Here is a 25,024-nt window from a genome sequence, read left to right as displayed (position 1 = left end):
AGTGATTTCTTTGCCCCTCTGGTCGCCACGCCAGCTTGAACGTTCGTTAATATGCTTCGAGATAACTTCTTCCTGGACATATTCCCGCTCATTGCTGCGTGACTGTATACTGGTCCATTTTGGTTTCTTGTAAAATCTTCATCTTCGTCTTTTGGTTTTACGGCCAGTGTTACCCTGAGATGATTCCGCAGCGTCGTCTCATGTTTTGGATAATGATTGTTACGACGCAGGATACCTAGCGCTTTCATGGCGCTGTCTTTGCAAAAGATTCCCGACTATTCGTCTTTCGATTCATTGTTCTATATACGATACCTTGTATCGATTGGTATATTTATTTGATGGAATTGATAGAGCTTCAATTCATAGTTCTGCAGACGATTCACATTATGAACTTTTAGAGCGTCAGCAGAGCGTTCGAACAGTTTGGGCCCCTCATGGACCCAGAGATAGCAACGTCCGCTCAGTAGGTCTAGTATGAATTAAGGCCTTAGAAACGTGTAATTTGACTTTGTTGTCGACCTTAAAGTGGCAGCCAAAGGTGAGGATGGGAAGTCGGGGAAGATGAAGACTGATCATAAGTCTGCATTCTACGGCGGATACGTTTTTCTTTTCCAGGCTAGAATGAGCCGATTCAGCTAGCTCGATCCCGTTGTTGTTGACTCTCCGACACTCTGGAACAGCTGCATTTTCACTTCGGCTGCTAGCAGTCCCTTTACTTCTTCCGATACAATCCGCTGACCATCTCGTACTATTCTCTCGAGCTGTTGATCTTTGACTTGGGTCGGGCCGCCACCTCGCGAGGAGGTAGTTTCGATACCTCGGGTTGCCCTTCGGACTTTCTGGCTGAGATCTAGCATCTGCTTGCTGCCGTAGTCGCGCGTTGTAAATAGCGGACTTTGGCTGAGGGTAGCTACCCAGTACTTGTTCCAGAGGAGCGAGAGAATCTCTGTATCAAGGGCGCTTTTGAACAGAGAGACCTCGAGCGAGTAGTAGTGAGATGCGTGCGCTCCAAAATCCTCCGCCTTGTTGAGTGGTACTGTCTGGTACTCGTCCTCGTCCTGCTCCCCTTTGGGGGCTGTGTAATCCTTCGGGAACGTCCTGAATGCGCCAATATCTACCTTTCCTGCAGAGATAGTGCGCTCTGGATCGATGACCACGGCCACAAACGGCCCGCCGAGTTGTTGCATATCTTGTGTCGTGACATCAATACCTGACAGCCAGCACCCATAGCCTGGATGACTGTGGTACCATCCAACCGCATTCTCCATCCTCCCTGCATCACGGCATGCCTGAAGATATGAGACCATGTATTCATTTGCTTCGTCCTGCGCATTTACGCGGGTTTCGGTGCCCTCGACGGGGAGACGGAAGGCGTCTGTTACGACGAAGGTGTTGGGGAGGATGTAGCCTTGCATTAGGCCCATGACTTCGAGGGAGCCTCCGGAGCGAGCGTGCATGACCATTTTCAGAAGGGCAACTGCGGATATACGGATTGACTTGAAGTAGTGGGGATCTTTTGCCCAAGGGCGGGCGTTGCTGAGAGACTTGTGAGTCTCTTCATTGTATTGATAGAGGGCGTCTCGTTGGGGATCGATCAGAGTGACTGCATTTTCGAGTTCTGGGGCGGATAAGAAAGTCCCAAGTTAGTGCCATAGCGGTTCGGAGGGTTGGCTCGGTACTCACCCCAAGAAAGCTGAGCAGTCTGCATGATCAGTGTGACGTGGGGGATGTATTAACCGGTTGACGGTGTAGAAGCAGGCTCGGAGAAGGGGATGATCAACCGGAGTCTCGGCTAATTACGGCCTGATAGGGAAGGGGAAGAAAGCGGACGAGGGTTCGAAGGGAATGAGAGCTTTGGTGGAGACTTGATGCTGGTGTTCTGATGAAGCTGGAGATGTGAGCTGTGGAGACGCACTGGGGCGGTGAATGATAAGGCCGACAGAAACAGGCGGGGCAAGGCTGAGTCAGCGGTTACCTGGGAGACAGCGATCGATCAACAGCGAGTCTGGATTGGGAAGAAACTTGGTCGATGAGAGGCTCTCTCGACCTTCTCCTCCCTCGGCGCCCTCAAAAAGAAACAAGACTCCTCCTCGATTGATCCCTTTCTGCCCTTGCATCCACCCGCTTGCTGCGTTGGTCGCCCTCTGCATATAAGCTGTGCGGGTCCTCTCATTCTGGAATATCTCGCCATTGTTGATTTGTTGTCTCGCGTGGCATTCGGCTGGTTGTTGTTCTCCCCTGGGCGCATTGTCGCCGCAATCTTACATGACTGACAGCGGATCGCATCGTCGGAAATTATTGATATTTTTGATCTCTTTCTTTTGACAGCAGTCGGTACCCGGCGTTCACTTGTCTTTTACGTCCCTGTCTCGGGACTCGAGTCGCAATGGCGGTCGATACGAGCTACTTGACTACCCAGGTCAACAATATTGTCGGTCAGCTTCATGGTATTTTTGATGAAATTGGTATTCCAAACCATGAGCGCGATTCTCGGGAAGCAGAGGTTTGTGTTTTTCAAGATCTTGAGGAGTTGGCCAGCTCAAAGCTGACGTCTGCCTACAGCTCTTTAATGCGCTGTCGGAAACGCTTAATAACCACTTGAAGATGGTAGACGAGTAAGTATTGTTTAGGTTGGCAGAGGTCGAGAGTCTTTGATCGGGTCCTAATAACTTACCCAGTGAGAAACATGAAATGACGGAAGAAGCACAGAAGCTTATTGATGCAATCCAACAAATGGAGGAATCTCTGGTCGACGAGAAAGCAAATGGCCAGTATAAACTCGACCGTAACGACCTCCGTGTCACTTTCCCACTGAACCGCTGCCTTGCCTTTCTCCGAGAGCAGCATAGCGCAGTCAGCAAGTTACATCGGCAGAGATATGAACAGGTTAAGAGTAAGTAGTCTGGTATCGATAAAAAAATCGTTGCTAATGAGTGTTAGAACTTGTTGAGGCTCTCGAATCCTATTCGTCTCATCTCGAACAGTCGTTTGTTGGCATTGAACTTCCTCCTACTGCACCTGGGTCGTCAATCGCACCCAGCTTCGACCTGTCCCCGGCATACGTTACCGCACTCGACACCGAGTTTACCAGAGTCTACGAAGAATACCATCGCCGGGTCGATCTCGTCAAAATCACATGCGAGGAAATGATTAAACTCTGGGCCGAACTCGGCACTCCCCAGGCACAAACGGAACCCAGCATCGTTCAACACTACCGTGAATCACCTGAACAGCTGGGGCTTCATGAATCGGACTTGGCCAACCTTCTCGCGAAGCGAGAGAAATTACTGGAAGAAAAAAGAGGCCGCGAGCGTAAGCTGAAGGATCTAAGAAATGCTGTGGAAGGTCTTTGGGAACGTTTTGGCGTTGAGGAGAGTGACAGGAAAGCGTTCCTTGCCGCAAACCGTGGCTGCGGCCTACGCACCATCAATGAGTTCGAAGAAGAACTCTCGCGCCTTAACGAGCTTAAAAGACAGAACTTACATCTCTTCGTTGAGGATTCCCGCTGTCGGCTTCAAGAACTCTGGGATAGCTTGTACTTCTCGGAAGAAGAGATGCTGGATTTCACACCAGCTTTCTCTGATGTTTACAGCGATGCGCTCCTGGAGGCTCACGAGGCAGAAATCGCGCGTCTAGAGACATTGAAGGAACAGCGTGCTCCGACATTGCAGCTCATCGACAGACATCGTAGCCTTCTTGCAGAGCGGGAAGCTTTGGCTGCCTCAAGCCAGGATGCGTCACGTCTCCTGGGTCGCGGGAACAAGGGAGAGAGACGTGATCCAGGAAAGCTGCTCAGAGAAGAGAAGATGCGAAAGCGAATTGCCAAGGAACTGCCAAAGATCGAGTCCGACTTGAAAAGAGAATTAGAGAATTTCGAGGATGAGTACGGACGGCCGTTCCTTGTTCATGGAGAGAGATACCTCGATGAACTCGCAAAGACCACCGCAAAGCCCCCTCCACGCTCTAAAACACCATCGGCTGCGCCGTCAAGTAGCGCGAAGCGAAATCCTCCACCTTCTCGCCCTGGCAGTGTCATGAAGGGCCCTCCCCCTCCTCGGTCTACTACCAAAACCCCGACAAGCAGCCAACCAACCAAGTACAACACCATTGGACCGTCCAGATCGGGTGCTAAGTCCCCAACAAAGCTCCCAGGCCGTGTGCCCTTGGGAAACATGCCCCATGGAAACAACTCTCCTGACCGTCGTGGCCCCGGTACATACTCTTCCAGCACTGTGAATGGCAAATTACCCACGTCTCGTGCCCCACCCCCAAGGATGAGAGCACTCACAACTACTGACAAAGAAGACCGGGGAAACTATTTGTTTGAGCCCCCGCGTTGCGCGAGTGCAATGTCGAATTCCTTTGTCCGGCCAGTTAGCCCGGAGGATGTTTACGATGACCGCCAGCGTTCCTTCATGAGCTCTTCCATCTTCTCTCAACGGTCAACTGGATTCTCCCAATCGTCCCAATCCTCCACATCGTCTGCATCACACAAGTCATTTCAAGGAGGATACCCGCGACCCAATGCATACCTTCAGCATGCACCCCCGCCTCCAGCACCTAGGCAAGTTTCGAACTCTTCCACCGTCGACACAGTAACCACAGGTTCAGAGAACTGGGAAACGTTTGATGATGGCTCAGATTCGGAAGGTGACGCTAGCGACGCATTTTATGCGAAGTTCCGTGCTGCGAATGGAAAGCGTTTGGCTCCTGAGGACCACCAGCAGCCCGTATCCCTGGCAGGGAAAAAGGCAAAGGGGATCCGAAGTGTTAGTCCAGAAGAGCCAATTGGGACCCATATGGTTCGAGTAGCTGGAAGTGACGCCGGTTGGACTGATGATATGGAGGCCTACTAAAAGTTTGGACGTCTCGCTCGTTTACCTGCTTGATTTGCATTGCTCCGTGCCTTGCGGATACACCTCCTAAAGGACATGATTATGAGAACATCGGATGTTGATGACTCTACGACCTGATCTCACGGATGCGAGGCACTGTCGATCTTTATCGAAACGTGCGCAAATAATAGCTGATTGTCGTAGCATCATGCTATACACCAGCGACTTCAAGAACAGCGCAAATTACGCCTCGAAGCTCAATTTTCTATGTTCAAATTCTGGGTTTCTCGGCTGACACCACGATCTGGGCTTCCGTCCATATGCCACCGTGCTGCTCCAGTTACATGGAGACCTTCGGCGAACGGAGTCAGGGCCGCACACTCCTTGGAATTCTAGTTGTCTTCTTGTACTATGCTCTTGGCCTGTATGCTTGAATAATGCTCTGTACCTTCTTATGATTTAATCTTGCTTTTTCTGCTATTCTTTGAGACTTTTCCCACTATCTCTGGCGAGGCTTCCTTTATTCCCTGTGGCCTAGCGCGAGTCGCAAGCTATGCTTTTTGTCTTCATGTGTGTTCGATATCAGCAAGCGTTTATCGGTCTTTGAATCTTGATTAGGAATGGATTTTTGATTTCAGGAAACTTGCTCTCGTTGCAGGCATACTATATAGTGTTGGGAGTAGAATGTAAACCTTGCAAATCACAGCTTGATGGCCCACAAGGCGCAAGGGTCATATTTTTCCTCGATGGGTGAAAGAGGGGTGATACATTAAAATATTATACAGAATCTAAGAATAATAGCTATATCGTACAATTCAGTGGAGATAACATAATCCTAGCTGGAACCTTCCTCCCTTTCCACGGATTTATCTAGCGACTGCGCCAAACACATCTGATGATAAACGCCTCTCTGCTGTTGCAGCTCCGTATGACTACCTACTTCGATAACTTTCCCATCTCTAAAAACGTAAATTATGTCTGCATCACGGATGGTTGACAACCGATGCGCGACGGCGATAGTTGTCCGGCCGTCCATTTTGCCGACCTTATCTAGTGCCGCTTGGACGAGGCGTTCGGACTGTGTATCGAGGGCTGAGGTTGCCTCATCCAGGAGAAGAACCCTAGGTCGTCGGATGAGGGCTCGCGCGAGAGCAATTCGTTGGCGTTGGCCGCCTGAGAAAGATGTTCCTTGCTTTCCAGCTGGGGTGTTGAAGCCCTGGGGAAGGGAAATGATGAAGTCATAGACGTTGGCTTGTTTGGCGGCTTCGTGGATTTCGTCTTCTGTGGGTTCGTCTAGAGCGCCAAGTGAGATGTTTTCTGTGACTGTTCCTTGGAATAGAACTGGTTCCTGTTGGACGAGGGATAATTGGGCTCGGTAGCGCTTAGGCGAGAAGTTTTGGATATTTTCGTCGCCGAGGCGGATTTCGCCAGATGTAGGGTCGTAGTACCTTTCGAGTAAGGAGATGAGGGTAGACTTTCCGCAGCCGCTGTGTCCGACGAATGCTGCGAATTTGCCCGAAGGGATCTGATATGGGTGGTTAGATTGCCTTGTGGGTATAATTGTACCAGAAAGGACTGTTGCTCTTACCTTCATTGATACCCCTCGGATCACTAGAGATGCACGACCTGGGTAGGTAAACTCGACTCTATCTAGAGTAACACCCTCGTGCCCGCCCGGGTCTTTATTCAAGTTTTCTTTCGTTTCACGAATTCGCGGTATCCTGTCCCTAAGACCCAGAAGGAAGGTTCCTGCGCTTTTCGCGCGAGTGATACTGCCTGCACCAGCCAAAAACTGAGCTGCTCCCTGGCCTGCAAGAAGAACACTCATGAAAATCACAAAGAACTGTTCCGTGGTATACTCTAAAGATGCCATGAGGCGTGAGCCGTACCAAAACCCCAGGGCCATGACTAGGAAATCGACGGATTGCGCCAGTGCGTGCACGATCATAGATATTACCATTGTCTTCGCAGAGCGGCGGAGTATCCCACGAAGATTCTGCGCGTACTCGATCAGCAAGTCTGATTCAAGAGTAAGCGAAGAAACGGTCCGCAAAGCGCCAACAGCTTCCACAGCGAGGCTGGCGCTATCAGAAAACCGTGTCTCGTTAGTGTCGTTCATGCTAGCTTCGAGACGCAGCTGAATGAAGGCGGCTCCGAGAAGTACGGGAACTCCGGCAAATATCATCACCAGGGCCAGTTTCCATCCATAACCGAGAGCGAGACAACAGCTTGCTACCAAGCTAATGACGAGAATGAGGAGGACGAATATGTTGATAGAAATGAGCTCCTGGAGATTGTTCGGCACCGTCAACAAATTCGATGCTAGAGCCCCAGATGTGTTCTCTTTCTGGTCAAAGAATTCGATGTCCATATTAATGATTCTCTTGAAGAGTTCTGATCTGTAGTTGTGCGTGACTATCTGGGAAACAACTGTGCATACACCTCCCACGATAGCATATGCCACAAGGTTACCGAGAGCAATCACGAAGAACATCAGCGCGTAGAAGTTGGCTGAAGCTGAATCCGGGTCTCTGTTCGGAGTGAAAATGTTGATTAGCTTGGAGAACAGTATGGCTTGAGCGGGGTGTGTTGCAGCTGCAAGGAGGCAACCGAAAGCAATAACGCCGAGGTGAGGGTAAATGGAATGTTGTTCTCGCAAAATGAGGAACAGCATTTCCCAGATCGAGCGCTTTTTAGCGGGATCAGAACCATGGTTGTCCCCGGGCTGCTGCTTCTCATTCGTGATGAGAGTGTTAGAGTTAGCTAGGAGGTGCTCATCCGAGATATCGATGTCTTTCAGCTCGTCGGCCAAGGGCTTTTCTTGGGACTGTGCGAAGCTGCTGTGTAGGTCCTGGGCCTTGACAAGTGCCGCATAGTTTCCTTGCTGAGCAATCAGCTCTTCATGTGTCCCTTGCTCTACTACCTTTCCACTGGAAATGACAGCGATGTTGTCCGCATTTTTGACAGTTGAAAGACGGTGTGCGATCATGATGGTTGTTCGACTGCTGGATACATGGTTCAGAGCTTCTTGAACCACACGCTCGGCCTGGGGATCCAAAGCGCTTGTGGCTTCGTCGAGTAGTAGGATCTTGGGGTTGGACACGATGCTGCGTGCGATCGCAACACGCTGCTTCTGCCCTCCGCTCAGTGTGCCACCCCGTTCACCGAGATATGTGGAATAGCCCTGAAAGACGTGAGTGGTAGCTACACATAGTAAGCTAGTGCTCTTACCTCGGGGAGGGCCAGGATAAAATCATGAGCGTAGCTGGACTTGCATGCCTCTTGCACTAGATGTAACTGCTCATCATAAGGCAATGCCTTCTGAGTCTCGAGGAACCCTTTGGCGACATTTTGGAAAACAGTGCCCTGGAACAAGACTGGCTCCTGAATGAGGTTAGAGGCATCACGGAGTGGTCGGATGCTATGATCATACCTGTTGGACTAAGGAGATTTGGCTACGGAGCCACCGCGTATTTAGTCTGGTGATATCTGTACCATCGACGGATATGCAGCCGCCGGTGGGTTCATACCAACGCTCTAGCAGACCAACCAGGGTGCTTTTACCCGATCCGCTGGCGCCAACTAATGCCGTGGTTTTCCCCGCTGGAATTGAGAGAGTGAAATCTTGCAATACTTGGGCCGTCGGACGAGAGGGATAGGCGAACTTGACGCTCTCTACCTCGATAGCCCCAACGCACTCGGTGGGCTTCAACCCCTCGTCAGAGAGAGGATCCAACTCGGAGGGCTTATCCATGATTCGGAAAAATTCTGATGCCGCGGCCATTGCACCAGAAATAGCGGGTATCTGAGGGAAAAATATATTGAGAGAAGTAGATGCAATAACCGTACACATAACAACCCTAGTTGCAGTGTATCAAGATTAGCAAAGATGATCATCCTTCCGAAGGGTGAGAGGGTTTTCGGCATACGTGAAGACGTCGCCTACTGAGCTGATCTCTCCGCTTAAGAACATGCGGTAGCCTTGCCAGAATGCCAAAGCATTCCCCGCGAATATGCAGAAATAAATCAACCCAGACATTATCCCGTAAGGTATTGTCTTTTTCTTTCCGTATTCGTGGGCTTCCGCCAGGTATTCGTCATATTTTTGAATCATCCCCTCCTGGGCTGAGAATGCATGAACGGTTTTGATGGACGAGAGAGCCTCTTGGGCTAGAGAAGCTCCATTGGAGTAGATACGGGCAATGTTCGCTTCAATGGGAGCGTCAATGGCGATGCAGACCCCAATCGCAACGAACATGGCTGGTACGACGCTCAAGGTGATCAATGCCAATTTCCATTGCAGTGCGATTGCCACGATAAAGGCTGCGAAGAACATGGACAGGCCTTGGATGCTGAGAACCAGTTTCTCCGCGATTCCCTGGTTAATGCGAGTGGCGTTTGTGCCAATCTGCACGGCGGGAGAGCTATCTTCTGCTGTGTCATAATACCAGATCTCTGTTCGAAGAAGGTGCTCGAAATAAGCCTGTCTGAGGGCCCTGGTTGTGCGAATGCCGGCTACCGTAATTGATAGTGTCGCAGTTAGGGTGACGACGAATCTCCCAACAAACAGATAGATGAACCATAGAACGAATTCGTTTACGATACCCTCAAAATCACTTGGGTCTGTCGAACCCCCAGCGAAATCGGCAAACTTGGTAGCAAACTGGCCGAACACTATGGTCATCAATGGCAGAGCAGCCCCGCTCCCAATAGCGGAGGTAAATGCGAGGATGTATAGGAACCAGCTGAAGCCATCGGCATAGTGAAATATTCTCTATTGCCCCGCATCAGATTCACTCACGATCCGCTCAGCAACATGGGGGGTGACGCGCATACCAAGAAATGGTTGAGTCCAGCCTTCTCTTTTGATTGGGCGTCAACAGTGTCATCCTTGTCGGTCTTGTCACTTGTTCGCTCCATCAGAAGACAATGAGCTATCCTTCCACAAAACGCGAAGTGGATTGAGCAGATACGGATGGCAGCCCCATGGCCGGGGACTGCCTGGACAGATATATGATCTGGATAGCTCGAAGACGGAGAAAGAGAAAGCCATGGGTGATCGCCAAGGCTTGACCATATCAGGCTTCATCTGGCGCCGACCCACCTGGTGAGTCAAAAGAACCCGTTGGACCAACGGCGACGCAGGAAATGTGGGTGGAAGAGAGAGGCTGCTTCGTTTTGACATTCCCCGTAATCTGACGAGCTTCCGTGCGGCGATCTTGCCTTTCTTACCTTTCAGAATTGGGTTAGCGCGGATTACTGTGGCCGGGCGGTCGGGGTCCGTGGACGCGGGGTCCCGTGGCACCCCGTGAAGCATCACCGCGAGCCTCTCTCCCTTCTTCCTCTGCCATCCATGGTCTCTGTCCCGCACGGTGGAATTGACGTCGGCATGTCTGAGCGTGGGAGTGAAGAGACCATCCAGGACAGGCGCAGTCGCCTGTCATCCATTCCCAAAGCGGTAAGCCGTCATAACCTTGTCCGACGTATAGCTTTACTCTGTACGACTGTCTTGCTAACAAGCTCTTGAGTGCGAGGCGTGTCGCGTTCGCAAGGTTGGCTGTCGGAGCCTAGTACTGACTGGTAGCTATCAGGTCTAATCGCGAGGCCTCTAGGTCCGCTGTGATCGTTCCGTTCCCTGCGCGAATTGCCGAACGGCAGGTATAGTATGCCAGCAGGCTGGGGCCCAGACGGACAGTCGTCCAAAGCCTGACAAAGTAGCGCGCCTGTACGTGTGCATCGAACAACCTTCGGTGCTGTAGTACGAGAAGCTGAGCTGATGTCCACAGGGAGGGACTGATTGGTCGCCTGGATGAGCGTCTCAGTCGAGTTGAGGCCCAGTTAACCCCCCAGAGTCGACACACAACACCGGAGCGCCTCACCACCGGCTCGCGCCCTACTCGGCTGTTTGAGGGAGCGTCTTCTTTCAATAATCAATCTGTGGAGGCGGCGGGAGTAGCTCAGATGACGGCATTCTCCCAAGGCACGGGAGAGGAGGAGAATCTGACTGCGTCTCTCGATGATCTGAAGTCGCTGCTTCAACCCTCTAGCACTTTGGATGACTTTCAATTCTCGCAGAATGATGCCCTACGATCTATGCCTCCAATGACACTGGTGCCGTCCGGTCTTGTTGCGGACATTGTGCGATCCTTCAAGGGTATGTCCGTTCCTTGCTCTCTTGATCAGGAGCCCTGAGACGGTTAATTTTCGCAGAACGCACACCGTTGTTCTTGGTATCTAACCCAATAAATGATCTATCCCTGGTCGAGGACCTGTTTCGAAAGGTCTACTTTCCCACAGAGCCGGTGTCAATCGGCCATTTTACCGCGGCTCATGGGATCCTCTTGTCCCTGTTCAAAGAATTCATCGGAATGAAGGATCCATTAACGGAAAAGTATGACTTTTCCGCGCACTTACCAACTTGCGAGAAAAACTTCAATGCTGGCATCGAAACGTATGAAATACTTGCGGTACCTAGCTTTGAAAATATCCTATCCGTATTGTTAGCAGTAAGTGCCAGTGATTCAAAGCTAGATGGTAGCCGGGATATACTGACCTTGTCATTCTTCTAGGTGATCAAGGCGCAAGACGAAGCCAACGCCCTATTATCAACAACGTTTATCTCAGTGGCTGCTAGGCATTGCCTTCTGCTCGGCTATCACCGCGCCGTTACGTACCAGAATCAAAAGCCCGACATGGCGTCCAATATGAACAGGTTATTTTGGACTGTGTATATGCTCGACAAGAACATGTCTCTTCTCCTGGGACGCGCATCATGTATACAAGATTACGATATCGACGCCCCCTATCCTAAGTACTCGGAGGATATCAATAAACGGGCTTGGGATGAAGGTTTTGTTAAGTATCTTACATTTGCACGCCTACAGGGCCAGATATATGACCGTGTGTACTCGGCAGCCGCTCTGAAATTTGCCCCAGAAGTCCGCGCCCAAAATATCGAAAGCCTCGCCGAAGAGCTGCACCAGTGGCGTCGCGCGATGGACCAGGTATGGCTGCACGGCGCTGTAGCGGACCTTACATCTTCGCAACTAACAGCTGTAAAGATAGATTGGAGCCACGTAGGCGCCCCCGAACTCGTCGAGCTGTCCAAGCCTGCCTGGGACATTATCTACTACTCCGTCCTTACGTCGCTACTCCGGGGACTGTCCACATCAACGACCAACCCAGAGATAAACTCGCAATGCTTCAAAGCTGCACGCTGCGCATTACAGAGCCACCTCCGCTCCTTCCCGATGTACTGCGAATCGACCATCGTTTCTATCCGGGACTATGCAAACTGGTAAGCATTTGCTTCCTTCTCATCTGCAATCCACACACGTATCCCGGGCTAACAAGATACTTTCCCAACAAGGATAATGCTCTACTCCTCATTCACCCCCTTCATCGTCATCTTCCTCCACGCCATAGCCGCCAGCAGTCTCGAAGACATACAACTCCTCGAAGACATCGTGCGCACCCTCTACCCGATAAAAGACACCTCCAAGGCCTCAGCCCGCCTCTACCAAATCTGCACCATCTTCGCTCGTGTCGCACGCGGGCTCGTTGAATCCCGCACCTCCTTCCTAGGCACTTACAATAGTCAGGACGACTCCCTGCTCCTACTAAATGACACCGGGCAAACGTCGCTTTTTGATCCAGGCTCGCTGCAGGATTACTTCACGGCCGAGGTGGATATGCTCGATCAGTTTACTTACTCCGAGGCGGAGGATATGTCCGCCATTTTGGGGAGCTGGGCGATTGGGCAGCCGCCTTCGGTGGACTTTTTGGGAATGGGAATGGGATGATCCCGTGACGGTGGTTCGTTTCTAGGTCCGGTAACAGGGTTACTAGTTATATACCCATGATTTTGGAGCATCGAGATTATTGGAGGCTTTGTGTATAGCCCACGATGATCTTTCACAATACATATTTGTTGATATCGTACTTCTAGTGTGTTGATATTGTACATTTGTAGCAAGACGCTTCAAGATGGTGAAGTATAGTACAAAGTTCAACTCAACCCCTACGCCCGCGGAGCTAGAGTTCCCATCCACGAACGATCCTGCCCCTTCGACTGCGACTGCGATGGCGAACTCTGTGGCTTCGACCTCTCCCTCGCCCGTCTCGCAGTCACCGGATTACTTTCCCTCTTGTCAGCGGTCAACTCCCTCGCCTCTCGTATCCGTCTCAAGGTCTCCTCCCTTCCAAGAATCACCATGGTCTCTGGGATCCCTGGACCCGGTGCACCGGCCGACAATGCCCAGCGGAGATAATGATATAGCTCCTTCTTGAACGTTTTATCCGCGTTGACGCGCGTCTTTTCAGGATCCGAATTTTGGTCCACGGCATCTGGGTTCAGTTCTAAGACTACGCTTGCGCCGTCGTAGTATTTGATGTTGTCTCTGTGGGTGCCTATGGTCCAGTGGGGTTCTGGGACGAGACAGAGCGTTGCTGCGGCTGTGTGGAGGGATGAGATTGGGAATGCGGGCGTTGCGGCTTGGGCTTGGTTGGTAGGTGTGTAGGGGGGCCGCTCGAGAGTGGTTGTGAAAAAGGTGGCGTTGCGGTTTACAAACTCCGTGGCGTTGGTGAACGATTTGGCGTCTGCTTGAAGGAGGGGAGTGATGAGTTCGGGGAGGGTGCGGGGTTGTATCATTCGGGATCTGGTGCATATTAAAAATAAAGCTTCATGGTATGAGAGAGGTTACATACAGCTGCTCTGGGGTAGTAGTGGACTCTACTACATTTGAAACGCTCGAGACCATATCGTCGAACTCGGGGCCACCATTTGCAGCAAAACGCTGGGCATGGGCCTTTTGCAAGAACCAGAGCTTCTCAAAGGCCACAACGGTATTCCCGCGGGTGATTTTAAGGTTGAACTAGAGCAAAAGTGAGCTTGTGGACTTGGGAGTTGCCGGGTGGGAAACGTACAATGTGTGCTAGTTCATCCAGGCTAAAGACATCGGACTTTTTGGTATGGGACCACCCCAGGAGGGCAGCAAAGTTAACAAGACTAGCTGGAAATACCCCCTGCTTATCCCTGAAGAATGTCAAGTCGATATCGGCGTTGCGCTTGCTAAGCTTTTGGCCAGATTTATCGACCAGCAGTGGTACATGGCCGAAACGGGGTGGCGTCCACTTGAATGCATTGTATAGTGCGACATGTAGAGGAGTTGATGCCATCCATTCCTGGTACGCATTACGTCAGTAGCCCATTGTTCAAGCTCTATGGTTTGCGCTCTTACTGTGCCTCGAATGACATGCGTAATCTCCATGAGGTGGTCATCCACAACATTCGCCAAATGGTAGGTCGGATGCCCGTCGGACTTGAGCAAAATCGGGTCATCGTACACACGCTCAATCAGATCCAGCTTATTGGATGAGCGATTCTGTCCCGTTTTGCCGTAAACAAGATCCTCGAACGTGGGATAGTCCTCAACCCTCAGTCGAACAACGTGCGATTCCCCTTTGGCTGCCCTGTGTTCCGACTCCTCCGCTGGTATATCCGCGCACTTCCTATCATATCCCGGAGGAAGACCCGCCTGGCTTCGATGTCTTGCGAGGGTGTCAAGGCGGTCCGCGGAGCAGAAGCATCGGTATGCGTGGCCGTCGTGGATTAGATCATGGGCGTGGCAGCGATAGGTCGCGGTTCGTTCGGACTACGCAATCATCATTCAGCCCTGAGCTTGTAGTAAAGTTCCAAGCATTCTCACCTGTCTATACGGACCGTAAGGACCTCCAACAACCGGACCTAAGAGTTCCCAAGGTCAGCAACCCATGTAGCGCGACAAGCCCACATCGTCCGAACCTTCATCCCATTGTAGCCCAGCCCACCGAAGATCATCATACAGCCTCTGTTCTGCGCCCGGAATTGTCCGTTTCTAAACCAATCATCAGCGCCTGCGCCTTCAGCAAACTGTCGAGTCGACTGCGGTTGCACCTGGTCTGTATCCTCAATTCGCAGTAGGAACTGCCCGCCGGTCCGCTTCGCTAACAGATAATTGAATAATGCAGTACGGAGGGACCCAAGATGAAGGTATCCGGTCGGCGACGGCGCGAAACGAGTCCTGGCTGGGAAATCGGGGAGTCTCGTCTTCGGGTTATGTGACGCAGCGGGTGACGAGCTGGCTCGGCGGCATTGCATGCAAACCCACGACCGGCGGGCGAGAATCCCGGGCCGGAGGCTCCTCATAGCAGAGACAGGGAAGGTAAATAACCATATAAGGGCATGGAAGAGAACCGTGGACGGAGGAGCGACTGCCAAAGGGGAAATGCTTTGCGGAGGAGCGGAGGCGGCGAGGAAGTCCTGCGGCAAAGAAAAAAGGACTGAATTTTCGGGCGGTTGATTCAAAGCAATCGATTTCTCCGTCAACACCTTCAACGATCGCTGTTTTCTCGCTATTCTTTCTCCGTTTCTTGTTATATCTGCCAGTAGATACCCCTGAGTTGCTTAAATCGAGACTTTCTGCCTTCCCATCTAGTATGATTCCGCTCTCCCAGGAAGCTTTCGCACGACCCGCTGACTGAAGCTCCAGTGTCTGAAGCAGTTGGTGACCTCTATGGTATTTATCCCTTTCAGATATAGCTTTCAGCTTTGATGTGACTAATGGGGCGTCCGAATCCAGAGGTCCTGCAAGTCCCCCGTGACGCAAGCAAAGATGATATCCGAAAAGCCTACCGCAAAGTACGCCGATACTCTGGAGCTCTCGCACTCGACGGCGCGTTTACTAATGCTCTAACCAACAGGCAGCTCTAGCGAGTCACCCCGATAAAGTCCCCGAAGCGGAGCGAGAAACCGCAGAGGTCCGGTTCAAGGCCGTCCAGCAAGCCTACGATATCCTCTTCGACGACGAGAAGCGGCAGCTGTACGATACACATGGCATGGGTGCCTTTAACGGCTCTGGTGAGCCGGGAATGAGCGGGGGGCCGGATCTCGATGATATTCTTGCGCAAATGTTTGGGATGGGAGGGATGGGAGGAGGGATGCCAGGTATGGGTGGCCAAGCGAGGCGGCGAGCGAGCCCGAATGAGGAGCAAAAGTATGAAGTCAAGTTGGAGGATTTGTATAAGGGCAAGACTGTTAGGTTTGCGAGCACGAAGAATGTGATATGCAGTCTTTGCAAGGGCAAGGGTGGGAAGGAGAGGGCGACAGCGAAGAAATGCTCGACGTGTGATGGACAAGGTATGCTTTCAGAGTTCAGAAGAAACGAGTGCTGGGCTTACACCGTACAGGATTTAAGGAAGTTCTGACTCGCATGGGCCAATTCTTGACTCAGTCTACTGTCGTCTGCTCAACGTGCAATGGCGACGGTCAGTTCTTCGCTGCCAAGGATAAATGCAAGAAGTGCAAGGGCAAGAAGACAAATGAAGAAAAGAAGATGTTGGAGATTTACATCCCCCGCGGAGCAAAGTGAGTGCAGCTCAGTTATGTATCATGAAACAAGCTAACTCTCTCCAGGGACGGCGATCGCATTGTGCTCGAGGGCGAGGCAGACCAGGTACCTGGTCAAGAGCCGGGTGATATCATCTTCCACATAGTAGAGGAGGAGCACGACATTTTCAAGCGAGCTGGAGCGGACTTGATGGCGACGATCGACGTCACGTTAGCCGAATCGTTGACGGGCTTCTCTCGCGTAGTGATCAAACACCTCGACGGTCGGGGCATCGAGCTTCAACACCCCAAGGCAGCAGGGCATGTGCTATCGCCTGGACAGGTCCTTAAGGTACCAGGCGAGGGGATGCCGATCAAGCGCTCCGACGCCCGCGGCGACCTGTATCTCATCGTCAACGTCAAATTCCCCGACGAGCAGTGGAAGCCGAGCGCCGCTGTCTTGGAAAGGCTTAAGGAGATGCTACCCAAACCCGACGTCCGCATTCAAGCAGACACTATTGACGAAGTTGAGTACGATCCCAAGGGGAACGCGGAGGACTTTGGCTCACAGGATCCCGCCGGAGGCACCGCGTGGGAAGATGATGATGAAGAGGGCGGAACAGCGCAGTGCGCAACTCAGTGATTATGAGGATATGATTTGTTTTTTCCTTTCTCTGGACCTGATACCATTTCCCTAGTGTTGTGTTTGTTCGGGGTTTCACGAGATGATAGATCTTAGATGCACATTACACACTCTTCTCTGGCATCACAGGCGTTACTGGTTACTTGGGGATGGATATGGAATGGAAATCTTCCCCACGGACCCTCTGTCCTCTGGCTCTCTTGCCTCACTGTTGTTTTCGGGCTACTCGAGAGGATGCTATCTCTCTCTCCCTCAGCGTGCGGGGTCATCAATGTTTTCCCCGCACTTGGTCAGGAACTCCTCACGAAGCTGCAGCGCTTGATTGCGCACGCACGCATAGCCAGCCATGTGCTCACTTGAAGGATTGGCCTGAGGTTTCGATTACGCATGCCGACGGTATGTGTAGTCGGAAGTAACGCAGACGCTCGGTCATATCGGAAGTGTACGTCGCACCTAGAACTGTTCCTGGTTAGATTGTCCAGATAGACTCCTTTCAGTGGCTCTGGAGGAAGCAAGACGCCATGGGTGTCTCTGGGAGATGGAAACGAGAGCGGAGATCAGGGATAAGGCTATTTCGGAATTCGACGAGGCGGATCATCGAGGCAACCTTAGGTCTCCGGTCTCGTACCGGGGACGGACGGCAAATTTACTCTACCTTGGCGCTGCTATCAAAGAGGCAATGAGACTTCATCCTTCTGTTGGGTTGATCCTGGAACAGTCACGATGGAAGGGATCACCGTCTGCGACAAGTATATCCCCGCTGGAACGACTGTTGCAGTCTGGCTTGATAGTTCACCGGAAAACTTGAAGGACATTGAGGACGCGGAGCTTCGTTGCTTTTGGTGCCGAGTCGAGAATCTGTGTGGGGAAGATATCTCTTGCATGGAGATGCACTAGATCGATCCGCCGTCGTTGCGGGATTTCACTATGCGGTTGAATCCGCTAAAGGGCGCAGTGGAAGACGAATGATTGGTTTGTCCAGCAGGAGGGACTCGCTTGTGATTCAGGGAGGAGCAAGTAGATCAATAGTGATACTGAATCCTTGTTCCATGTTGACTGCCGTCGACCAAAGAAGGCAGGTGATAGACTCAGCCACCTGCAGCATCCAAACCTGCGACGAAAATACCGCAGGCGTAGCTGCTCATATGTTGCCAACACAGGGTATTGCGAACGCCAGATCTCTTGACTGACCGAGCCACCATGCTTCGAGGGCAACGATTCTAGAGATTTGCTTCTTTGCCCGGAGGCGTGGGGAGAAGCTCACCAGGAGGTGTATGTTACTTTTTCCTGTCGTGCCCGAAACAATTTCCCCATGTCGAATGAAGGGTCTTTTGTTTCAGCCCTCTCAGCCAGATGCTTTCAAGCTGATCGACTGCCATCCGAAGCGCCTGTTGATTGATCCATTAGTTATTTGCTTTTTCTAGTAAAATCAATGAACCAAAAAAGGCCAGAGTGTTGGGGTCGGCATTACCGCGAACGCTTCCCGGTAACAGAGAAGCCCAGCTCACTGCGTATATGAGGTCCGTGTGACTCTGAGTCGCAAGGGATGAGATAGACACACAAACGTGAGTGCGTGGGATGGGCCCCCATGCTTTCTCCAGAGCCCAGGCAGAGCGTGGGGGTGAACCGCCAGTAGGGGTTGGAACCGGACCCAGAGCCCCAGATTCTTTGCACCAACCCGAGCAGAGATTAACCTGAGAAAGTGTGGAAACAGTGGGATCTGATCTGTAAATGAGCATGAAGTAGCCACTCAGCGTTCCGCTATTTAAATCGCCCTGCTCCCCGGTTGCAGACTTGGGTTTTCGGCGACAGAAGCGAACATTCTCGGGACCGCGGCTTTCTTCGCATCGGACATTCGCCGTTTTTTGTCGGCATCGAAACCCCACAATAGCCGGCATACAGTCCTTAAATAAGGTAGCACACCACCTACAGGGATGAGCGGGTATGTAATCTGAAGATATTGGACGCTAAAAGAAAGATAGGTTATCCTCTCCGGCATTTTTATCCAACATGCCGTGCAAATCGCAGTGTGAAGGCTGCGCCTGCAGTGCGGGGCCAAGTCAAGGAACGGTTAACATCGAAGATCTGGACAAGGAACTGGAAGCCCTCCGGAAGCGAACCATTGAGCTAGAAAGGGCACGCGCATCAGCGAAGAACACCTCTTCCTTGACCAGTCCATCCGGCAGCAGGAGGAAACTGCGATCGGCCAATTGGTTCGATTCTGGAGATGCGGGGATGACGGCTCTCTATATCGAGCGGTACCTCAACTATGGCATCACAAGAGAGGAACTTATGGCTGGAAGGCCAATCATCGGTATTGCGCAGACGGGATCAGATCTCGTCCCGTGTAATCGTTACCATCTGGAGCTGGTGAAGCGGGTACGAGAGGGGATCAGAACAGCCGGCGGGATTGCGTTCGAATTTCCAACGCATCCAATCCAGGAGTCGTCGAGGCGGCCAACAGCTTGTATCGACCGTAACTTGTCCTATCTTAGTCTCGTGGAGGTCCTACATGGTTATCCTTTGGATGGTGTGGTGCTTCTGACTGGCTGTGACAAGACAACCCCAGCGTGTTTGATGGCTGCTGCCACAATGGTAAGTACTCCAAACAATCCGCTGTACTCCTTGCCATGTCCCTGATAACAATCATCAAAAGAATATTCCCGCCATCTGCATGAACGTCGGCCCCATGCTCAACGGGTATTTGAAGAATGAACTGGCGGGCTCTGGCATGGTTGTGTGGACCGGAAGAGAGATGTATGCCGCGGGCAAGTTTGATGAGAGTGAACTAGTCGATTACATCTCTCGAGGGTATGCAGAACGATGGACACTATCGGGTGTGGTTGCTGACATTCTCCTAGTGCACCATCAGTAGGCCACTGTAACACGATGGGGACTGCATCAACAATGAATGCGCTAGCGGAAGCTCTCGGAATGGCGCTGCCAGGGTCTGCTGCTATCCCCGCTCCTTATCGCGAAAGAGCTCAGTGCGCATATCAAACGGGACTACGGATCGTCGAAATGGTGGAATCCGACCGGAAACCGAGTGACATTATGACGCGTGAGGCTTTTGAAAACGCCATTGTTGTCAACACTGCTATTGGTGGAAGCACCAACGCCCCTATCCACATTAATGCCATTGCAAAACACATGGGCGTTGATATCTCGTTAGACGACTGGGATCAGCTCGGGTTCCACATCCCGCTCCTGCTCAACATGCAACCAGCGGGGGAGTTTCTGGGTGAAGAGTACTATAGAGCTGGTGGGCTCCCTGCTATCATGGCTGAGTTGTTGGATGCTGGCAAGTTGCACCCCAACGCCCTCACTTGCAACGGGCATACTGTAACGGAAAATGTCAAGGGAAGACACACTTGGGATCGCCGAGTCATCAAGCCGTACAATGAGCCCATGATGAGTGATGCGGGGTTCGTGCACCTCCAAGGAAGCTTGTTCCAGTCAGCCATCATGAAGACCTGTGTCATATCAGAGCAGTTCCGACAGAAGTTCCTGGAGAATCCCGACGATCCTGATGCCTTCGAAGGGGCAGTCGTAGTGTTTGACGGACCTGAGGATTACCACAGCAGGCTCGAAGATCCTTCCACTTCCATTGATGACGGAAGTATCTTGGTGATGCGCGGGGCTGGTCCGCTCGGTTATCCGGGAGCTGCAGAAGTAGTGAATATGCACCCTCCTGGACATCTACTGCGACAGGGGGTCAAGTCGCTGCCGTGCATTGGGGATGGTCGACAATCGGGAACTTCCGGGTCACCATCCATCCTCAACGCAAGTCCAGAAGCCGCAGCCGGTGGCAATCTTGCACTTCTCCAAAGCGGAGACAGGCTCCGTGTCGACCTCATCAAGCGTCGCGTGGATATTCTTCTCTCGGAGGAGGAATTGAATGAGAGAAGGGCCAGGTTAGAAGCCACCGGCGGTTACAGTATTCCCGAGAGCCAGACGCCATGGCAGGAACTCTTCAGGAAGGAAACCAGCCAGCTGAACGAGGGGATGGTCCTCCGGGAGGCGGTCAAGTATCAGCGACTGGCTCAGCGAAACGAGACACCCCGTCACAATCACTGAGTCATTGAGACACTGGAAGGCAGGTTCAATCAGGTGTCGCTTGTCCTCTGCGATTTTGATGCAATCGCATGGTTGTGCATCGAAGTTAGGCATCTACCACTATGATAGGCATTCAAACACGCCCTCAGCCCGAAGTACTTTGTGCAGCTTCATGTTCCCTGTAAATTGGAGGCAGGCGAGATGATCTCGGTCGCCAGTGCTCCGTCCAGTCGTTTCGCTGTCTTTCGGGCTGGAAATCCGGATGTCGTGAAAACAGAATTATTGACGCATCCAGCTGTCGAAGACGATCGTCCTCCCATGGTTCAAGAAAGCCATGCACAAGCCATCAGTTAGTTCCCGAGAGGTCGAGAGGGATCCGAGAAAAAACCGGACTGGGCAGGACAAGCGGTGGCCGTGGATGGAGAACTGCAGAGCCATGATAAAGCTGAGAAGCTGAAGGGGCCAATTACATTCGCCTTCCTCCAGGATGAAAGCGCGCCAAGAGAGTAAGGGATGGAGGCTGTTCTTCTTTCAACTCGTGCTTTCTGGCTCCGACCGCGGGCTGCCGAAAGGATTGAGCCAGCATTCTGATCCCAGGAGACTGGAACCGTCGTCTGTGGCTTGGCCAGCCAATTCGAGCCACGCCGAGGGGCACATGGCGACAGCTGCGGTCAGACAGCGCGACGAGCAGCCAAATGCAGGGAGACCTTTCCCCGTCAAGGAAAGTTGCATCAGAAATTGGAAGCAACGGAGTTGGTGGAAGAGTCCGTGTCGCGTTGACGGTCGCACCAGCCTGCCAAAAGGATCCTCCAGCGTCTCTAAGCTCAGGTCAGGCATCCCAGGCACAGCACAGATGCTAGCGGAAACAAGAGATAATATCCGTGTGTGGATCAGTGGGTCTCGCCTGTGGAAAAGTTGTTTCATCCGATGAGATGATTTGATGATTTGATGGACCTGGATTCTTTCGACGGCGGGGGCGACGATGGGTCTTCCCGAGCCGATGCTTCGATGCCGCTTTGAGCTTCCAGCAAAATTTTCCTGGCCACCAAAGCCACCACAACACGCGGCCAGACTCAGACGACTCAGACCGCTCCCAACTTGCTTTTTAAGGCTGACGTCCTCTTTCTTTCCTCTGTTCTTGCTTTTTTCCTGGAAGATCACCAGCATGCTCGTTTCTGTCCTCCTCCAGTCAGCTGCCCAAGTGCTATCATGCGCCCCTGACGAGCTAGAATAGCTGGCTGGATCCCTGTGCGCCGTGCGTCGTTGGCTTGCTGCACTGCCTGCATCCTCCTTTCCCATCATCACCTCTGCTATTGGCTTCGTGCAACAGGCCCATTATCAAGACCGAACTCGAACATCCCTCTCAGCATTCTCGTCCCGATTTTCACCCAAAGCTCCGTATTCTCGGCCCGGTCTCGATCTCTCACCTCATATCCCGTGCTTCTCACCGCAACGTTCCAGTCTCACAGCAGATTCTTTGGCTGAAGACTCGACTTCCTTACTTCTAATCAGACGAACAATTCAACCTCCAAACCTCGAACGCTTTCCGGGAGTACCGCGACCACTGCAGTGTGGTAACTGAGTCCCGTCAAACATCTTCTCTTGTTGTCTCGTGATATCAAGACCTTCGTTCCATATCTTTCAAGATGGACATCGACATATAACCCCCGTTTGAGATCCGTTCTCGCTGTTATCTTTTTTTTCCCTTTCATTTTGCGGTCCGAAAAGTGAGCGTTTAGTTTCTTGTTACGCACCTACGATACCCACTTGCCTCCTTTCTAGCTCAGAGCTCGTTATATTTGAGAGCTACTGCTAGCTCTTTTGACGCGACCTACCTGCGCACCATGGCGCCCAACCTATTCCTCTGTTTGCGAAACGTCTTCTGCCCCACGTACTGGTTCCAGCGTGGAGAGCATATCCAGGGTTCTATCCATAGAGAAGAGCACTGGGATTCCCCAGTCCCTGGCATCTACAAATACGTCCCTACTCAGGGATGGCACCTCATTTGCAGGGACGGCAGCGACTGCTATGAGAAAGCTCCCGTTCCCGTCGTATACTGCCGCATCCTCCATCGATACATATTTGAGGACGAGATGGACGACCGATGTCAATGGCATACCGTCGTCCTCGACGGAGGCAAGCCTGAGAAGCTCCTGTTCTTCCTCCTTGACGATGGATACACATATGTCCCTGGATGGGATTCAAAGGGGAAATTTATTCCCGGCCCGTACCAGCGTTGGTACTTGGATCTGGAGACTAAGAAGATGCAGAAAGTCTTGTTCTCCCCGAGCTCGAACGTCTCCCGAATCAGCGTCGTTGCGGATAAAGTCAATTGAATGGGAGCTTCCGACTTCGATTGATTTGATCAGCACGTGTCGGCATCCACGGAACCCCAGCGGAAACCCGACTCGTTAGCAACCATTCTACTTGCTCCTTCTTCTATTTTTTATTTCTCGTTCGAATACGACCGTGACGATTCCGGTAGCTTTTTCCTATTTTTCCGGCGTTTGTTCTCGGGATAGAAAAGCGATAGAAGCGTCCTTTGACGTTAGCGTTGCTGGATATGTTCTTGTTTTATTCCCCACGAGCCCTAATACGATGATCTACCTAGCCATCCTGTGCTTAACCCCATTTTACCTACAATCCTTGTCTCAGGAATAATAAGCCAGACCATGAATCCGTTTCTCTCCATTCCAGAACAGAGAGTAAACTATAGACGCTACTCTATATACACAACCAACCCTCGAAATCTAAATCTTCGAATCCTCCTTAACAATCAACCTCTCTAACGCCGCCCGAATCCCCTTCTCCATTCCTGCCTTCGCAGGCCTCATACTCTCCCTCTCACACCACACATGCGTATACCCCCCGACAACCTTGACATCATCGTCCCCCTGCTTAAACACACCGACTTCATACGTGACGCTCGTCGAGCCGAGCTTGTTCACCCGGAGGCCCAGGTCAATGACGTCCGGGTACGAGACGGACGCGAAGTAGTCGCAGTAGGAGTTTACCAGGATCGCGACTTGGCCAGACGGGTTGATTGTGTTTTTTGGAGTAGAGGAGGTGGAGGAGGTGTTGTTGCTGTATGAGAAGGGATCCATGCCGCAGTCCGTGATCAGGTAGTGGTTTATTATTGAGTCGAAGAGTTGTGCGTAGACGGTGTTGTTCAGGTGTGCGTACATGTCGTTGTCGAACCTTTGATTGTCCGAATGTTAGTGAGAAATGCTAAACCCCAAATTAGGAGGGGAAGCAGGTACACTACCATCGTGACCTGTATGTCTGGTGGAAGACGTAGTCCTTGCGGGTGCGGCGGCGCTTGATGTCGATTTCTTTGGGCATTGTGACTGGGTTCTTAGGAGGCGCTTCGTGGGTAGGTTGTGTACTTCTTGTACTTCTTCCCTCTCTGCTGATTTGTATTCTTTGAGTATTCCCCCAACTGCAAGGAGAGCTGTAGGTTGAGACTGGAGAAGTTGGGTGGGGATGCGAGTATCGGGGAGCGCTGCAATTATTGTCCTTGGTGGGAATGAGCCGAGGTCCAGCTGCCGTGCTTTCATGCTGCGGCACTCAGATTCTGACCCGCGATGCTGATTCAGTTTCTCGACAGTTTTCATCCTTGAGGGTACTCTTGAAACAAAAATAAAAATAAAGCAACCAAGTACGCGGGTAAGCCGAGGACAGCTGGAGGATTCCGCGGCTTCCCTCAGATATATACATCGCCATTCATTCGAGTCAGCCAATGCAGACCCACACCTACACGAGCCTCCTCATCACGATAACGGATATGGATATAATTTAATCGTTCTGAGTTACCAGAATTAAGTTGTTATCTGCCAGTGCGGCCTGGTTGAATCGTGGGGTGGGTGGAAAGATCGTGGAGGGATGCACTGCTCGCTCTGTCTCTGAGAAAGTCCTGCCCAGATCGGCCATTCGGGTGATCTCCATCGGAAGATTTCAAAATCGTTCGAGAAAATATGCTGACTTGGTCGACACCCAGACTGGGGATGCATGTCTGCCCAAGAATGCAGGCGATTTGGCGATTGGGAATGCTGCATACTTAAGAGAGAAACATTCCCCTTCATATTTATAATCGGAGACTGGCGCTCAACCCCGTGGGAAGGGGCC

General features: G+C 51.8%; 10 protein-coding genes across 10 annotated transcripts; 5 read left to right on the top strand and 5 right to left on the bottom strand.

Moving 5' to 3' along the window:
* Window positions 1-441: 441 nt before the first annotated feature.
* On the bottom strand, window positions 442-1,882 carry BJX67DRAFT_290805 (Mov34/MPN/PAD-1 family protein). Its single transcript, XM_071026799.1, has 2 exons — window positions 1,684-1,882; window positions 442-1,618 (listed from the first exon to the last, which is right to left on the bottom strand). The coding sequence occupies exons 1-2, from the start codon at window positions 1,706-1,708 to the stop codon at window positions 636-638; spliced, it is 1,008 nt and encodes a 335-aa protein (XP_070881711.1). The 5' UTR covers window positions 1,709-1,882; the 3' UTR covers window positions 442-635.
* A 388-nt stretch (window positions 1,883-2,270) lies between these two features.
* On the top strand, window positions 2,271-5,482 carry BJX67DRAFT_290768 (putative microtubule associated protein (Ase1)). The gene is made up of 4 exons (XM_071026797.1): window positions 2,271-2,503; window positions 2,563-2,615; window positions 2,679-2,893; window positions 2,941-5,482. Exons 1-4 carry the CDS (start codon window positions 2,387-2,389, stop codon window positions 4,854-4,856), a joined length of 2,301 nt encoding a protein of 766 aa, XP_070881710.1. The 5' UTR covers window positions 2,271-2,386; the 3' UTR covers window positions 4,857-5,482.
* Window position 5,483: 1 nt separating this feature from the next.
* Window positions 5,484-9,716, bottom strand: BJX67DRAFT_290778 (ABC transporter ATP-binding protein). Its single transcript, XM_071026798.1, has 5 exons — window positions 8,765-9,716; window positions 8,269-8,695; window positions 8,067-8,219; window positions 6,424-8,019; window positions 5,484-6,360 (listed from the first exon to the last, which is right to left on the bottom strand). Exons 1-5 carry the CDS (start codon window positions 9,517-9,519, stop codon window positions 5,671-5,673), a joined length of 3,621 nt encoding a protein of 1,206 aa, XP_070881709.1. The 5' UTR covers window positions 9,520-9,716; the 3' UTR covers window positions 5,484-5,670.
* A 508-nt stretch (window positions 9,717-10,224) lies between these two features.
* BJX67DRAFT_385322 (Zn(II)2Cys6 transcription factor) lies at window positions 10,225-12,637 on the top strand (the record flags this gene model as incomplete). The annotated part of the gene is made up of 8 exons (XM_071033834.1): window positions 10,225-10,293; window positions 10,364-10,387; window positions 10,448-10,560; window positions 10,622-10,989; window positions 11,046-11,341; window positions 11,405-11,839; window positions 11,897-12,132; window positions 12,205-12,637. The coding sequence occupies 8 exons, from the start codon at window positions 10,225-10,227 to the stop codon at window positions 12,635-12,637; spliced, it is 1,974 nt and encodes a 657-aa protein (XP_070881708.1).
* A 125-nt stretch (window positions 12,638-12,762) lies between these two features.
* Window positions 12,763-15,134, bottom strand: BJX67DRAFT_365658 (glutamate--tRNA ligase MSE1). Its single transcript, XM_071030285.1, has 7 exons — window positions 14,770-15,134; window positions 14,638-14,710; window positions 14,543-14,580; window positions 14,075-14,488; window positions 13,761-14,018; window positions 13,542-13,708; window positions 12,763-13,492 (listed from the first exon to the last, which is right to left on the bottom strand). Exons 1-7 carry the CDS (start codon window positions 15,019-15,021, stop codon window positions 12,856-12,858), a joined length of 1,839 nt encoding a protein of 612 aa, XP_070881707.1. The 5' UTR covers window positions 15,022-15,134; the 3' UTR covers window positions 12,763-12,855.
* A 39-nt stretch (window positions 15,135-15,173) lies between these two features.
* Window positions 15,174-16,889, top strand: BJX67DRAFT_290480 (putative DnaJ domain protein (Mas5)). The gene is made up of 6 exons (XM_071026792.1): window positions 15,174-15,309; window positions 15,365-15,391; window positions 15,455-15,513; window positions 15,576-16,011; window positions 16,062-16,239; window positions 16,288-16,889. Coding segments are annotated over exons 1-6 (1,257 nt in total). The 5' UTR covers window positions 15,174-15,308; the 3' UTR covers window positions 16,844-16,889.
* A 1,554-nt stretch (window positions 16,890-18,443) lies between these two features.
* On the top strand, window positions 18,444-21,175 carry BJX67DRAFT_290484 (IlvD/Edd family dehydratase). The gene is made up of 3 exons (XM_071026793.1): window positions 18,444-19,438; window positions 19,500-19,654; window positions 19,705-21,175. The coding sequence occupies exons 1-3, from the start codon at window positions 18,854-18,856 to the stop codon at window positions 20,918-20,920; spliced, it is 1,956 nt and encodes a 651-aa protein (XP_070881705.1). The 5' UTR covers window positions 18,444-18,853; the 3' UTR covers window positions 20,921-21,175.
* BJX67DRAFT_290485 (uncharacterized protein) lies at window positions 21,176-22,472 on the bottom strand. Its single transcript, XM_071026794.1, has one exon. It carries the CDS (start codon window positions 22,199-22,201, stop codon window positions 21,431-21,433), a length of 771 nt encoding a protein of 256 aa, XP_070881704.1. The 5' UTR covers window positions 22,202-22,472; the 3' UTR covers window positions 21,176-21,430.
* On the top strand, window positions 22,473-23,547 carry BJX67DRAFT_290591 (uncharacterized protein). Its single transcript, XM_071026796.1, has one exon. It carries the CDS (start codon window positions 22,744-22,746, stop codon window positions 23,233-23,235), a length of 492 nt encoding a protein of 163 aa, XP_070881703.1. The 5' UTR covers window positions 22,473-22,743; the 3' UTR covers window positions 23,236-23,547.
* BJX67DRAFT_290565 (acyl-CoA thioesterase) lies at window positions 23,443-24,879 on the bottom strand. The gene is made up of 2 exons (XM_071026795.1): window positions 24,165-24,879; window positions 23,443-24,097 (listed from the first exon to the last, which is right to left on the bottom strand). The coding sequence occupies exons 1-2, from the start codon at window positions 24,239-24,241 to the stop codon at window positions 23,650-23,652; spliced, it is 525 nt and encodes a 174-aa protein (XP_070881702.1). The 5' UTR covers window positions 24,242-24,879; the 3' UTR covers window positions 23,443-23,649.
* Between the last annotated feature and the right edge of the window lie 145 nt (window positions 24,880-25,024).

The sequence above is a fragment of the Aspergillus lucknowensis genome, assembly GCF_044049455.1.
Source record: "Aspergillus lucknowensis strain CBS 449.75 chromosome Unknown BJX67scaffold_62, whole genome shotgun sequence".
NCBI lineage: Eukaryota > Fungi > Ascomycota > Eurotiomycetes > Eurotiales > Aspergillaceae > Aspergillus > Aspergillus lucknowensis.
The sequence above is the reverse complement of the archived record's forward strand: the minus strand, read 5'-3'. Positions and strand labels throughout refer to the sequence as shown.